Source organism: Macrobrachium nipponense, chromosome 39, assembly GCF_015104395.2.
Source record: "Macrobrachium nipponense isolate FS-2020 chromosome 39, ASM1510439v2, whole genome shotgun sequence".
Lineage (NCBI taxonomy): Eukaryota > Metazoa > Arthropoda > Malacostraca > Decapoda > Palaemonidae > Macrobrachium > Macrobrachium nipponense.
This window is the reverse complement of record NC_061099.1, coordinates 58530325-58544971: the sequence shown is the minus strand read 5'-3', so window position 1 is coordinate 58544971 and position 14647 is coordinate 58530325. Positions and strand designations below refer to the sequence as shown.

At 38.8% G+C, this 14647-nt stretch overlaps 1 protein-coding gene across 12 annotated transcripts in view; it reads left to right on the top strand.

Annotated features, from left to right (window-relative positions):
* LOC135210366 (protein couch potato-like) overlaps positions 1–14647 on the top strand; it is a 320503-nt gene that overhangs the window by 278689 nt on the left and 27167 nt on the right. For 10 of the 12 annotated variants that reach the window (XR_010313511.1, XM_064243268.1, XM_064243266.1 and 7 more), the window contains 2 exons: positions 6675–6816; positions 10234–10320. Coding sequence is in view for 11 of the 12 variants with exons in the window: in XM_064243268.1 (XP_064099338.1) it covers positions 6675–6816; positions 10234–10320 (229 nt within the window). In the remaining variant the exon portion in view is untranslated. The remainder of the gene's footprint in view (positions 1–6674; positions 6817–10233; positions 10321–14647) is intronic. The other 2 variants (XM_064243273.1, XM_064243272.1) reach the window with 1 other exon arrangement.

The window sequence follows — 14647 nt, the reverse complement described above, 5'->3', positions numbered from 1 at the left end:
TTCTAACAATGACTTTATTTCATAGCTGCTGCAAAATTTGAGTTAACATATGACATACAGTTATTAGTTCTTTTCTCTAAATTGATTGCCTTCCAAGATTAATAATTGTGTATTTCTCAAATCACTTCCTATTTTAATTATTATGCTTTGATTACTGCAGTTCACAGTTATTTATAGAGTTCATCATATAATAAACTTTATATATATCAGTGAAAATATGCCCTTCTAAGTTATATGTTTCTTAAAATCAGTGGAAGTTTTGTACTGCCAAAATTATTTTGACGTGACGGCAGTTTTGCAGTTCTCATATTAATCATAAATTCATGCAGATTTGGTATTTAGCAGAGTATTTTCAAGATGTGATTTTGTATTCATGTGACTCATTCGTACCCAGAAATTGTGAATCAGTCTCTTTCCCTTGAAAGAAGTCTTTCTTTAGCCAATTGAATAGTTATAATGCTTGTTCATTTCTGATATTACTCGACAGCTATTATACTGTAACGATACTTCTCCAGTATTTGGAATGAGTTCCATTTTGTAAATGTATTAGAATTATATATAAAGTAAATGATGAAAATGAAAATCTGATTGGACACACACTATCTAAGATTTAGTAGTTTTAAACTTGAACTGTGGTCCATTTTTATGAATTACTGCGAAATTAAGTTCAGTTCATGCGTCAAACTAAGGGCAACATTGCAAATTGTCTAAATTGTATATGATGCCTTTCATGTTGGCATCGTTTTCTGTTGTTCACAAATATATTTAGGAGTGTACTTGAGACAGGCTGAGATTTGCAGGTGATACACTTTTATACATTTTTCTCTCTTGCAGATAAAAGCCTTTGGCAAAACTTGACAGCGTGTCATTTGAGATTTGAGCCCCTTCCTTCCAATAGATATTTTTCTAAAAAGAATGTCATTCCATGCGAGGTGTATTTTCCGTTATGCTTTCAAGCATGGGTGACAAAAAAATGGGGAACTCAAATTGGCTCAAAAAAACCCAAAATCGAAAAGCCAAAGAGAGTGAGTGTTTTAAAATGGCGGTACGGTGATGAGCGGCCCTCCTCCTCCCTCGAGGCAGCCGCCGCTCTCTCTACCGTCATTTTAGTTTCATTGATTTTCCACAAATAGATTTATTATTCAATGCATCACATAGCCTCCATCCCATCTTATACATTGCACCGCAAAGTCCTCTCGCTTCTCTGTTGGTATTATTATCACTGCCGCTAGAAATTGACCAGAGAAGTTTCTCTTTTACAATAACGAGAGTTTTTGTCACGAGTTGTTGTCAATGCTTTCAAATTACAGTACCATTTGAAAAAGTCACGGTAAAATGATTATGACAATGAGAAAATGATCGTCTAGTAAAGATCTTGTTTCAAGAAATGTCGAGTGACAATTGATCAGTCGATGATGTATAGGGACTGTGGTGGAGGTGTTGGGGTGTTTATGTACCAGTGTTTGGGTAGAGTCACGGTGTGATTGCACCTGGTGGCCGGCGGCATTCATAAATTTGACTTCATTATAAGTATTCCTCAATGGAATTCATGATCAGACAACAGCCGCACTGTCGTGGCACTCTTCACATCAGCCAACAGATTGAAGCCAGTTCAGACAAATTCTCCACAACACATTATTCCTTTTTTCTCTATTTTTGAGTCACGCCATCTCCACCACCATCATCCTTTGTGGTTTTATTTTGAATTTGATTTCACTCATCACTACACGCGGCCTGTTCCTGGTGTAGCAAGTACAGTGCAACTCTAAAAGTAATTCTTTCTATATATATATATACATACTCTTTCTGAAAGTGTGCTCTACATTTTTGAGGCAATTGATGATTTGCATGTAAGGGAGATGGCATTCTTTTGTTTTCGTAATTGGATGACATGAAATATGTCGTAACATGTTCACTTGTGTAAATGCATATTCAAGATCAAAATTTGCGTACCACACCCTCTGCTCCTTGTTCAAGCAAGACACGTTTGTTCACAGTTTCTAGTTGCTCAAGTGCCGGCACTAACTACTTCTTCATGTCCCGAGAATTTCGAAATGTCTACTGTCAACTGAACGTGTTTAGCAGCACCATTTGGGATTCCCACCCCTCGCTATCATTTCAGGTTGTGGGCCATAAATAAATTCACCTGTGTTAGATATTTGGCGGCGTCAGCCCAGGTGTGATTATGCTACATAAAATATGGTGTTTGTTGGATATTTTATATGAAGTGAGATTATCCAAAAAATAGAGATGTTTTGTTTCGAATAAAATTGTTATACATACAGGTCTTAATTTTTTCACTTGAATGTAAATTCCATATTTGTTTTTAAAAATATTTTAAGCACTTTATTGTGTATAAAACTCCTGATAAAAATGTGAGTGATGATTAAAATTGATTAAAATCTTGTGCATTGCATAATTGCTTCAGTTTAGTTTTGCCCCTTTTGTGTTGGGCGCCTGCTATTCCTTAAGACAGTAGTCTGTGACGCAACATTTTTTATTCAAGTGAAATGACGATTCAGATGTAAACGTTCTCGTGATTTTCAACTGTACAGCAATCATCAATTGCCACTCATATTCATTTATACAAACGGTTGATGACGGAAAAGAAAATTGGTAAGTAAGAGATGGAAGGATGATGGCTCATCCATTCTGCTGGCATACAAACTTTCCACAGCTATCAAAACCTGTGCCGGTTGTCCTTTGCTTTGTATGGGCCGTGGTGTCTGGATGACGCGGCAAAGGCAGAAACGGGCAGGATTATGGAGAAGGGTGGTGACAGTGGATGAGGCAGTGGCCTAGTGCCACCCGGGGCATCACCCGCCACTTTTGTTTGTCATGACACTGGTGCTGGCACCCCTGGCTACCCACCTACTCCCCCAGTGCTCGACCCCCAGGGAGCTGCACGGCCAAATACTCTTTGCTCCACGACCAAAGATCCCGTAGAACTCAGCGAGATGTTTCTCTCCCGATCGTTCGTGCGTACTGCCTTAGGGAATTTTCTAACATGTATTGCGAAGCATAAAATTCAAGATTCACTTAAGTAGCCATCATTTGCTTTGCAGAGTAGAACAGGAGAGTCTTTCGAGGTTCTCCTGTTTTGCAAGATTTCTTATTGTGACCGGAATGGAAGGTTTGTTGTGTGTCTTCAATGTTATACTTCTGAGGCCTTCCTGTGGCATAGAAGAGAGAGAGAGAGAGAGAGAGAGAGAGAGAGAGAGAGAGAGAGAGAGAGAGAGAGAGAGATTATCAGGAGTGAAACATCCAGTTCATCATCTGCGGGATCTTAGGTTCTGACACAATATTATCACACATCCCCAGTGCCGCCCTTTCCCTTATTATTATTATTATTAGCTGTTCACAAATTTTTTAATCTCAGTAGAAAGTAGAAACGCCTTCTTAAGTAAAGAATGACATGATCTTGATCTCTCACAAGAGTGGGCAGTTGCCTAATCTGGCCTTGACCTCTGAGAAGAGGGTTTGGGAAAGAGACTTAGGCAACTGCCACATCTTCACTGGCTCAAGCATGGAAGTACGCCCCCTCTGTACCCCTCCCTCCCTCCCTCCCTCCCTCCCTCCCTCCCTTCCAGCCCTCCGTCTCCCTCGTGTGTTTATTTCTCTTTCATCACTTTTCTCAGTCTTAGAAAAGGATTCAGTCCTGTCCCACATTAGCCCCGTGCAGGTCTCTAGGTGGGGAAGATCTTACTTCATTCTTTGTTTAAATGTATCAATATTTTTGTCTGAAAAGAAATCATGCCCAAGATAATGATGAACTATATAAATATATCTTTTATTTTATCACAGAGTTGCCGCTGCTCCTAATTCTGTCTGACCTTCATTTTTCTATTATTTTGTCTCCTTATGTCTTTCTCACATAGTGGGTCCTGTATTAATGCCTCCTCCTCCATATCGGGTCTCACGTTACACCTACTTACATGATCAGTGATGTCTCAATGCTTCATGGAGCTGCTCGCTTGCCTCCTCCACACCTGTATCCCTCTCCCTCTGAAATGCCCGGTTCCTGAACACCCTCGTTTCTCTCTCACCTCCATCCTCACACCCTTCTCACCCTGATCCTCCTCACACCCTGTGCCAGAAGCCACCGTCTTCTTCACTCCTGCTCCTCCTGACACATCGTTAATCCTAACGTTACTTACCCTACATCCTCTCTCTACCCAAAGCCTTCAAGATACCCGACTTTTCAGCTCGTGTTGGCAGGCGTCTGAATGTGCCACCTGCATTGTTCCCTTTTTGATTTTATGTTATTTTGTTTTTTCATTTTCTTATTTTCTGTGTCACTGCCGATACTGGATGCTGTCGCATCGCTTTCGGTTGAGGAGATTCTGTATTCATTTGTCTTTTAGAAGGATGATTTAATTAGTTGTACAGTATTTTAAATTTTAGGTTTGGATGGGCAGTGGATTTTTTTTTTCAATGAGCTATCTTATACAGCTTGATAACGATTCGTATTGAGTGGCCTCTTTTAGAGTAGTTGGTAAAAGGTAATGCTCCATATGGGCGTTTTAGTGTAGCATCAGTATTTTAATTGTGCAGTTTGATTAACTGTAGAGTACCTCATCCATTGTTGTTATGAAACGTTGTCCATGTAGGCAGTTCTAAAACGTTAACATGTATTTTGATACCTGACACTTTAACTTTTGAATTAAACTTGAGACTGATATTAAAAATAAAATCCTACCCAAAGTCATTTTCACTCCTCTTCTATTGTTCAGTTAAAGCACTTTATTTGTAAGGAAATAAAAATAAGAATGGTCTTGAAATGTGTAAGCATTTGTACTGTTTTTGCTGGTCGGGTTGAGTGGACTTGGGAACAGCTGGATTTCACAAGACATTGTCTTAATACAAAACAAAGTCATTCAATGCAAAAGTTAAAGCTCTCGCATGTCATTTTTAGATTTGCTATTTTTTATTTGAAATTCTTAGACAATTATTTCAAAATATTTCAAGAAACAGACAGAATTTTGTTTGTCGTCTGCAGGTTGCACCTAACTAAGGTCAGCAGTGGAAGTAGACAGTGCATCTGAATGGAGCTCTTCTAATTGAAAATGCAGACGGGAGACGACTATTTTAACCGGAAAGTTGATCATATGCAAAATTATATTTGAAAAGAAGTATTCATAGTGGAATTTAGAAAAAATAGCGAATGCCGTTAACAAAAATGAATGACATTTCCGAGTCATAAAACAGGCGTTAAATTTGTGAATATTGAAGTACTAACTTCTGTGCTCTAGCTGGACCCGCAGTCTTGATTGCTTTTGGTGAAGAGTTGCAGTGATTTTTTTATCGCGTTGAAATTAACGTAGATGTTAAAGAAATGATTTGCTCTAGTTTCAAATGTTCACCATTTAAGAAGAGAGGATCGTTGAGTAAACTTGTCAGGTATGAATATACATCGGCGTTTTGCTAAGTAATTATGTAGGAGCTTTGGCCCTTAAGGTGGTCTTCTTTTTCTTCCGTGTGTCTTTGAAGTTTGGAAAATGCTCATTGGTATTATATATTTTAATTAGGCCATTTTTCCAACCACAAATACAGAACATTTCCACCTTGAGCTGCTTTCATTTTCTTCTGAAAATTGATCGATTAACTTTAAAGCGGAACTTGCAAAATGAGTCAAAAAATAATCTGAGGAAGATCGCAAGACAGTGATGTGAATTGACATAATGTAGTAGGGTGACACATAGTGATCCCCATTACATTTGCATTGGGTTCATCCTTAACCTTGAAGATTAAAGGTTCCCTTCTTTCATTTCATGACTTAATATATTTAGCCAGCCTACTGCAACATTCCGTAGCCCTCTTAGGAATAAAAAAAGGTTTCAAGCTTCCCCCACCCCCCTCTTTCCTCCTTCCCGTTCTTCCTTTTTCCTACCCATCCAATCCTGATCAACTATTTGGTTGTCTTTGGTTACTCATTTTTATGTGGATTTAAATTGCTGTTTTTACTAATAAATGTCTAACCGTCCTCTTTCTTCTTCACTAACAACGTTAACTTAATATGACTTTGTTTTATCAGTTATAAGTATTATTCAGAAAGATAATGAATAACGTGTTTGTGTTGTCTCTTATTTCTGTGGACCATTATACCCTATATATCCTTTGTCCAAACATTCTCGATATTTTTATGCTTTAGGTATATACTATTTTAGTTGTTCAGCTGTTACAGAAAATGTGACTGATTTTGTATCTTACTCATTGTTTTAGTAGTCATAAACCTTTAAAATTTTTTGTTTGTTAAGTTTGGGATGTCTGCAGATTCAGTAGTCATATTTGAACCAGAAATTGTAAGCCAAAGAGATGTTCGCTGGTTTTGAAATGGTGCCAGAAGGGCTTCGAAGGTTGAATCTGTTTGGGTTAAAGAAGCTGACACCATTGCAAAATACGATAAGCGTCTTTCAATGAGATATTGAGGCAGCAGACATTGCTCGAGAGAATGTGTACTACAACGTTCAGGCTGTAACGTTAGGATTGATCTCCCGTGAATTCCCTCTCCACCTTTCCCTATTCCCTTTAGTACCCTCTAGTCCAGTTATGCTATTCCCTTGTTTCTTGCCTACCCTGACCCCACATGGTCCACTGATGACCCACCCCCACCCACCCTCCACTGGCGGCCACCTTGTGTTTTAACGTGCACGGTCTCCGGTGTTTTCTTACAGCAGGGCGTGCGGTTTGACCCAGACATGCCTCAGACCATCCGACTCGAGTTTGCTAAAAGTAACACCAAAGTTAGCAAACCCAAGCAGCAGTCGCCCCCTGCAGCCGCCCCCCACCCCACTCTCGTGCACCCATTCACCGGACGTAAGTAACACTGCATGATCACCTCCAGTCACTTAACTCGCTCACTCACTCACTCACTCACTCACTCGGTCACATTCACTCACTCCTTAACCTCCCTTGACCCAAGCATTTCTTCACGGATAGAGGAGGGCCGGCCGGACGGACCTCATTCCTTGCTTTCAAGCTGTGCTTCTGGTGTTGAGGAGCTGCCGCCGCCTAAGTTCTGCTGTCAAAACTTGCAACATTGGTTGGAACAGCAAGTTCGCAGCATATCTGAAACAGATGAATGGGTAAAGTAGATTGGGAGAATTCCGGAACACTTGACAGCATGGCTGTGTGAGTCGGTCTGGCCATGGCCCGTCCTTGAGTAGGAGAACGTACAGCCACTCCCTCTTTCACTCGTCATCCGATGCACTGTGCCTTCGACTAACTCATCACCATCCTCCCTTCCCTTCCTTCCTTCCTTCCTTCCTTCCTTCCCTCCCTCCCCCTCCTAATTAGCCATCATTTTATTACCATTGACATCTTCATCATAAGAGATCATGGTTTATCATCACCATCAATTAGATGTTTACTTTTTTTGGGGTTGAGGATATTTTGTCATGTATGTTTTATCCTTTGAGGTGACATGAAAGGGATTTTATGGTTTTTTTATGATTTCCTTTGGGCTTTCATTATTGATAATTAATTGTCATGTTTGCTAGTTGTCTTGGCTCATTTCACTTGTCTTCTTTTTCTTTGACCTTTTAACCAACCTTATGCTAAACTAACAACTAACCTTACAGATAAACTACCATTGCTAACTGTAGCTGTAAATAGCAAAGCTGACTATAACATAGTAGTAAGGTGAATGTGTTGCTAATCTTGGTTAATATTATTGATGTGATGTTTTATTTATTTGAGGTTAGGGAGCAGTATGTGTCTAGTGTTGTCCATCCTACAGCAGTGACAAGTAGTGAGGGCTTTCATTTAACAGTGTTTAATATGTGTGTATGGAATATTTACATCCTGCTTATCGAATGCTTATTTTAGTATTTTAAGAAGCCAAACCCTTGCTTTCAGGGCAATAGTTTATGTAGCACGATTTTGTTTTAGATGGGCTTACCTAGAGTTTTCTTCTTATTGTAACCTTAACATTAGAACCATAAGCTCAGGAAAATTGAATTAATATTCACAGAAACAGCCACAGCTGGAATCTGTGCAGTGCTTCTGTTGTAGTTCTTTTGACACATTTATTCTAGAAATCTCTGTTATAGCAAACAGCAAGCAAGCTTTTTACCCTTTTCAAAGAATGCAAGAAATATGGTCATATTTTATATCTTTGTTAAATACCGCTTAAGCATTTTATAGTGTTTTGTGTCCTCTGTTTATAGCAGAAGTCAATGTTCCATTTATATAGTCCTGTGACTGCAGATCTGACAGTTTGAATCATTCTTGCATGTAACGTGATTTTACTTATTTTTGTAGTCATTCTTCACTCAAATCAATGTGACAAATAAAACGTAGAGCTGTAGATTACTGAGCTTTCATTAGATTACTGCAGTTGGTGTTACATAGCTTTGCCTATTTAGTTTTATAACCAATGTATCATGGGGAAGTGGAGACCGTTGCTTTTGACATTTGCTGCCTTCTAATGGGCTGATCCATTTCTTGTTATAAAGTTCTTACCTACAGTTGTGCGTCTTGATTTGATATTTTCTGCTTTCTCGTTGGACTTCGTATAAGCTTAAATATAATGCAGCTTTTGAGTTATATGCTGGACGTATATCAAGTCTGTTTGTAGCCAGTCAAACTTTCAAAGAAATTGTAGACTTTTTCTCCCATTTCGTGAAAGCTCTTGGTCTACGTTTGTCCCATAGGATTCTATGGTCCTTTAACTCTTTAGTTACTACAGCAAAGATGTGAAATTCCCTAAGAGGGATTAAAAGGTAAATGCACGACGGAACTTTTGGTAAACCTTTCACTATTTCGAATTGTAAGTACGAATAGGCTTTACGCAATATAAAATCTAGATTGTATGTAACAATTTCAGTCAATAGTATGTGCATTTGTTATGCAGCACATCATAATTTTGAAAACTTCCTGTTTTTATTATCATTAATATTTTTATCGTTAAGTATTTTCATATTCTCTCGTAAATATTATTGACAACCTAAGTACCTGTATACAAAAATCACTGAAGGAATCAAATTCAAACGTTTCAAATAAATCGAACATTACGAATAGCAAATAAAGACAAAATTAAATCTTTGAAAAAAAAAGTTCGTTCCAGTTTCAATAGTAATGTATTGTTTACGTGCAACGTTTCCTGTTCTGTTTTGATTTTCGTTTTGTTAATATTCTCGTTAAAGGTTTCTTCTTTTTCTTCTTCTCCTCCTCCATTTTGTCTCTACTGGAGAACTGCAACCCCAGTTCTTTGCCCTTCCGAGTACTCACTACTTATTCATAGGTTTAGTCCTCAAAAATAAATGCACCCCAGCTTGAGGGAAGCTTCCTCTCAAGTTCAGTTATAGTAAACTGTTGTAAATTTTGGTTTAAAAAAATATACATATATAAATATATAAAATTTTCTTTGATTCGTGGTCAACTTCAGAGTTCAGAAAATTTGCACCGATTCTGTTTATATTCAGCGTCCTTATTGTTTTGTGTAGCCTTACGCTGTCCATTCTTTGATGTTTGCGATCGATTTTTTTCTGTTTCAAATCGATATTGTTTTGTGGCTTTCAAGAAGGAAGATTGATTTTTTTTCGCTAATAGGCCTCTACCTCTCTTGGAAGGCATTTTCACATTTTCTCCTTTTCATTCTTGGAATTTGAATTTCAAGATTCTTCAAGCTTGGATATACCTTGACATTTTGTTGTCGCCTATTTTGTTTTGCATACTCCCTTAATTGAGAAATAGTGCATTTGCTTTATTCATTATAAAAGTGAATAAGTGGTTTTCTTAGTGGCCTTAGAGCCAGTATTCTGGACATATCGATGTAACTTGAATGTGAGGCGAAAAATATGCCTACAATTCTTCTGTCTGGCCATTGTGGAAGGCTACATTCCATTTTGTTTGAATTCTGTGTATTAGTGGACGCCTCATCTGGCATATAGCTTCTTCCTAAGGGAAGAATCCTCTTTTTCTGACTCTCGCTCTCTTCAAAATTCAAGGTGCAGAGGTAGAAGAAATGAAAGTGCACCGTATCTATAGTAAATATATTGTTATGTTCTGATCTTTCTCTCTTCCTTCCTTTTTCTCTCTCTCTCTGTCTCTGTTTCTATCTCGTTATTTCTCACAAGAGTTGAGTGAATGTGTGTCTGTTGGGCACATCAATATTGCACGGCCATCTGATATATGTCCCACCACCTTTTAAAGGCACTATTGTGTAGAAGTGGTTAAAGTAACTCGAGAGTAAAACTGCTTGAGTGACCGTTTCTTCCCCTTTGCCTCCAGACTTTGGATCTCCAAACATGCTTATGTCTTCCCCGAGTCCTCCAACCTTTCTCCCTTTAAGAGGCAGGTCTGTCAACACCCTAGGGGGTAAGTTGTTTCTGCTCTCTTTATTTAGTAACACCTTTTTTTTTTGCTTCTTTCCTGTCCGCGAAAAGGACGCTCTTTGCTATGTGTGCCCTTTGCCCCTCTCGATGCCGCCTCGATGTAATTGAAGATGCAAAATAGATATAGAGCTCGTCTTAAGACTGAGGGTAAATGCATTTAGAGGCAAGAGTACAAAAGCACATTATATATTGGGGTTATTTTGTATTTTATTTATCAGAAAAAAATGTGCACCGTCTGATTTGATCTCACTGTATTTTGAGAACGTCATCTTCTTAGCTACTGATATGTCCTGCACGCCACATTGAACATTGTAATTAAACAGTCGGTTTTCTACTTGACTTTTCCATTGATAAACAGAATCATATAGCTTAAATATATACTATAAGAGAAACGAACCTGTATACTGAGGATCTCCGGTGGTAAAATGATCTTGCATCTTGCTTGTTTGTGTGCTCCTTACTTTAAAATGTTATGATTATTTTCCTTAAAATGATGAATTTGATTTGGTATGAGTACTTACAATCGAGATGCCCTTATTTTTCACTTGCTGTTATCAGGAACAATTCGTCTCCTACTTTAGGTTTGGCTTCAGTGATCATTGTGACCTGAAACTTGACTTCTTTCGGCCTCACGTTTGATCAGAGGGAATGGAGTGGACCTGTCTTATGATTCTGTTTTCAAATTGAGAGAAGGTCATTCATGATTCTCAGCACTTGCGAAAAGATCAAAGAAGTTAGGTTTGCCGAGATAATGGTAATTAAACGTTCGCAGAATCCGGATAGCCTCCGTTGTTTAGTTCTGAAGGTCTTAATTTCAAATTGGATTGCTTGCCCTGAGAGCATGAAAAAAAAAAATTATTGATTCATTATTGGAAATACCACCTAAGACATTTTCGTCAAGCCCCCGTTCAACACTGCAGGAAGATTTTTGTTTCTTCTTTCTCAGTTTCAGAAATTTAACTTGTAGGTATAGTCACCGAGGTTGTCAGGTTCACTGTACGAACATTCTGGTGATGTTAGCGTTTTTCCTCTTGTAGATACTAGATGTCAGAGTCTGAAAGTGAACTGACCCCTGCATTATGGCTGGAATTTCTATCCCTTGCTGTGAGTTATTAGGCTAAGAAGATGATGATCGTGTATGGTGTTGTCTGATATGCATGGATTCTGTTGACCACTTACTTTCTTCATACGTGTTTGACTGTGAATAGGCCAATATTTGTTCTGATGGTGGTTCGTGAGCAAAAGGAATCAGTCACTTGAGCTCATCCATGACATCCTTATTGTATCGGCTTAGCATATAGAAACCCTTCTTACTGACCCCGAATGCCTCCCTTGACCCCCATTGCTGCATTTTGACTTAACCTCAATCAGCTCATCATACTACAGTGTTTTGCGTGTAAGCCCTAGACAGACCCCTTGCATAATGGAATCCCTTGATTTCCTATTGCTTGTGATTTTGTACCCCTAAGAGCATTTTGAAATTCCCTTCTATTCCATCTGCTTGATATATGTACCCATAATTCCCTTCACTATGGCGGCCGGGGGGATTGCTTTGGACTCAAGGAGTTATGGTCGCCGTATTTTATGTCTGGCTGACGACTGTCATTTTCTCTTGGTTGAGAAAACCGTGCCTATAGATTTGTATATTTTCATTGCAGATGTATCGGTGCTTTTATCTGATTTATTTGCTAATGGTCATTTATTCGTTTTTTTTTTTTATTAAGAAAATTAAGGAGACCTCTGGCGCTTCAACTTTGGTAAGTGGAATGCTTAAAGCTGCTGTATTTGTCATTATTTCAGAGGACGGTAAGAAGTGTAGTCTGAAAAGACGTCCCGAAGACAGAGCATCGGTTCTAATAAGGCCAAAATGTGTTGTCATTCACCTTTCCATTAATGTGTTTCCTCTGTTGTGTTTGAATTTTTTATAGGATTAGTAATATTACTTTTTTATTAAGATACGTTAAGCCTTCCGTTATTGGTTAAATGTTCGTGGTTTGTTCATAACTATAAAAGGAAAGCGATTATAGTTGGGAAGTAGGATAATATTTGTTTCTGGAAAAGAAAATGCTCAAGTGGTCGTCGAAAGACTAGTTATAGGAAGTCTGTCTTGCTTGAGAGAGAGAGATGAGAGAAAGGAGAGAGACGAGAATAGAGTGAAGAGAGAGAAGAGAGCCGGGAGAGAGAGAGAGAGAGAGATTGGTTGGATGAATTGATGTCGAAGCGGCGTGGTTTTTATTGGATAGAAACGGTTAAGAGCCACCGAATAAACGACTTCGAGCTTTCCTGAATCAAAGATATAGAGATAAGCACTCACACTCTTCACCTTTCTGAAGTTCTACTAAAATATTTTTTTCTGTTAACACCAGGTTACTATTATTGGTCTGATTCCTTCCGGTTATTAATTACGTCCTTTGCCCTACTTCAGCAGACTGCGATTTATAAAAACGTACCGCCCTAATACTTATGTTGTCATTTTGCCCGACGTCATATAGCTTTGAAACTGAACGGTGGATTTTTTTTTTTTTTTTATTACAAAACGACTCCTTTGACATTGGATGAAAGTGACTGAAGGATATGACGATCGTAGCAGTATATTGCAATTTCGAATCATATTCATGATTAGCGACAATAAAGCTTCCATTATTCATAGTGTACGGCAAAACCATTTTCGGTCAGAAAATGTTAGGAAATCTTGCCTAATTTGTTATCTATTTAAGACACCGAAATGTTCATTATTAGACACCATCTTATCGCAAGCATTTTCAGCATAGTGAAATCTTGTATTTATTGGGATTTTTAGCTCTAGAACAGTTCATCCCGGATATATGTATATAGAATAAACGTTCCAACACCACAAAACTCATGTAACAGTTGCAACTGCAGGATCTCAACACGAAAATATTAGCGTATAGGCTTTCTAGGAATCCCCTGACGCGTCGAGAATCGGATAATTCTGAGAGTTCAGGAGATGCGAGTCTGAGAGACAGAATGTTAGAGTGGCTACCCGGAGGAGGAGGAGGAGGAGGATGAGGGGAGGAGAAGTGGAAGGTGCTCTAGTTGCCATCGACACCTACAAAGGCTCCCGTGATGGAGTGCTGATAGAACATGTATTCTCTCTCTCTCTCTCTCTCTCTCTCTCTCTCTCTGACGGCTTGTAGGTATTTCTCTAGACTTCTGTCCGAATGTTTTCATATTTTTGTTGGAAGGCCCCGAACACATCAAGAGTACTGAAAGTGTCTGCACTGAGAGAATTTATAAGTAATTATTCTGTCATTCTAGGAAACTTATTTTTGATGTGTTATAAAGATAACCCAGGCTCTGTTACGTAAGGGAGACTGCATTATACAAGGGAGAAAAGAATTTCTCTTCGCAGAGAAAGCGACCCCTTTAATCATTTCGAACTTCCACGCACACTTCTTCAGTTAATCTTAATGACTACTCAGTCTTTCAGCTCAGTTGTTTTATCAAGTGTTATCAAGATTCAGTTTAGATGGACATGCAGCGCGTCGCTGTTGCTACCCTTTTTTTCCATTTTATTTGTCAACGGAAATTTCAGAAAAAAAAAAAGATTCCGTAATTCTGAGAAGTTTGACAAGAACGAACTGTGAAGCTGATTGGGAAAGGATGCATGTAAGGAAGATAAGTAGCTAGTAAAGTACTACAGAAATAGAATGGAGGTTTATTAGAAAAAGTATGAGAGAGAGAGAGAGAGAGAGAGAGAGAGAGAGAGAGAGAGAGAGAGAGAGGGCCGACTGGTCTAGCCGGTGGCGGAGAATTTAGGGTAAAGTTTAATAATTGAAAGATCTTGCCTAAAGGGAAGTTGACCTATTTTCCGGTCTGTAAGTCCTTAGGGTTGTGCAAAGAATTTGTAATGAAGATCAAATCCTTAGAAATTAGATTAAGGTTTCAGCTTGGAGTGCCTCGAAGCGCCCCAACCGCTTGACTTGAATTCCATCTTGACTTTGAGTTAGATTTTCATCTGAGTGAAAAACCTTGAGAAAGTTCCCTTAGTTTCTTCCACGACGGCAGGGACGCGTTTCGAAAGGCTTACCCGATGGGGCTTTCTTTCTCCTTCTTTCAGGATGCGCGAATCTTTGCTGACTCAAGAAACGGTCAAGATTTCTCTGCGTTCATATCGATCTTAATTTCAATGTAACGTGTGAGTGTGTGTGCGTGTGTGTGTTATTTGTCTCTCTTTGTCTACGTATGGGCGCGTACGCATACGGACGAATTTGAATAGCTACACGATTCATTCATTGTTACGTCGGTGTACGTGCTTGGTTCAAGATATAATCCCAGGCCCGGTACCA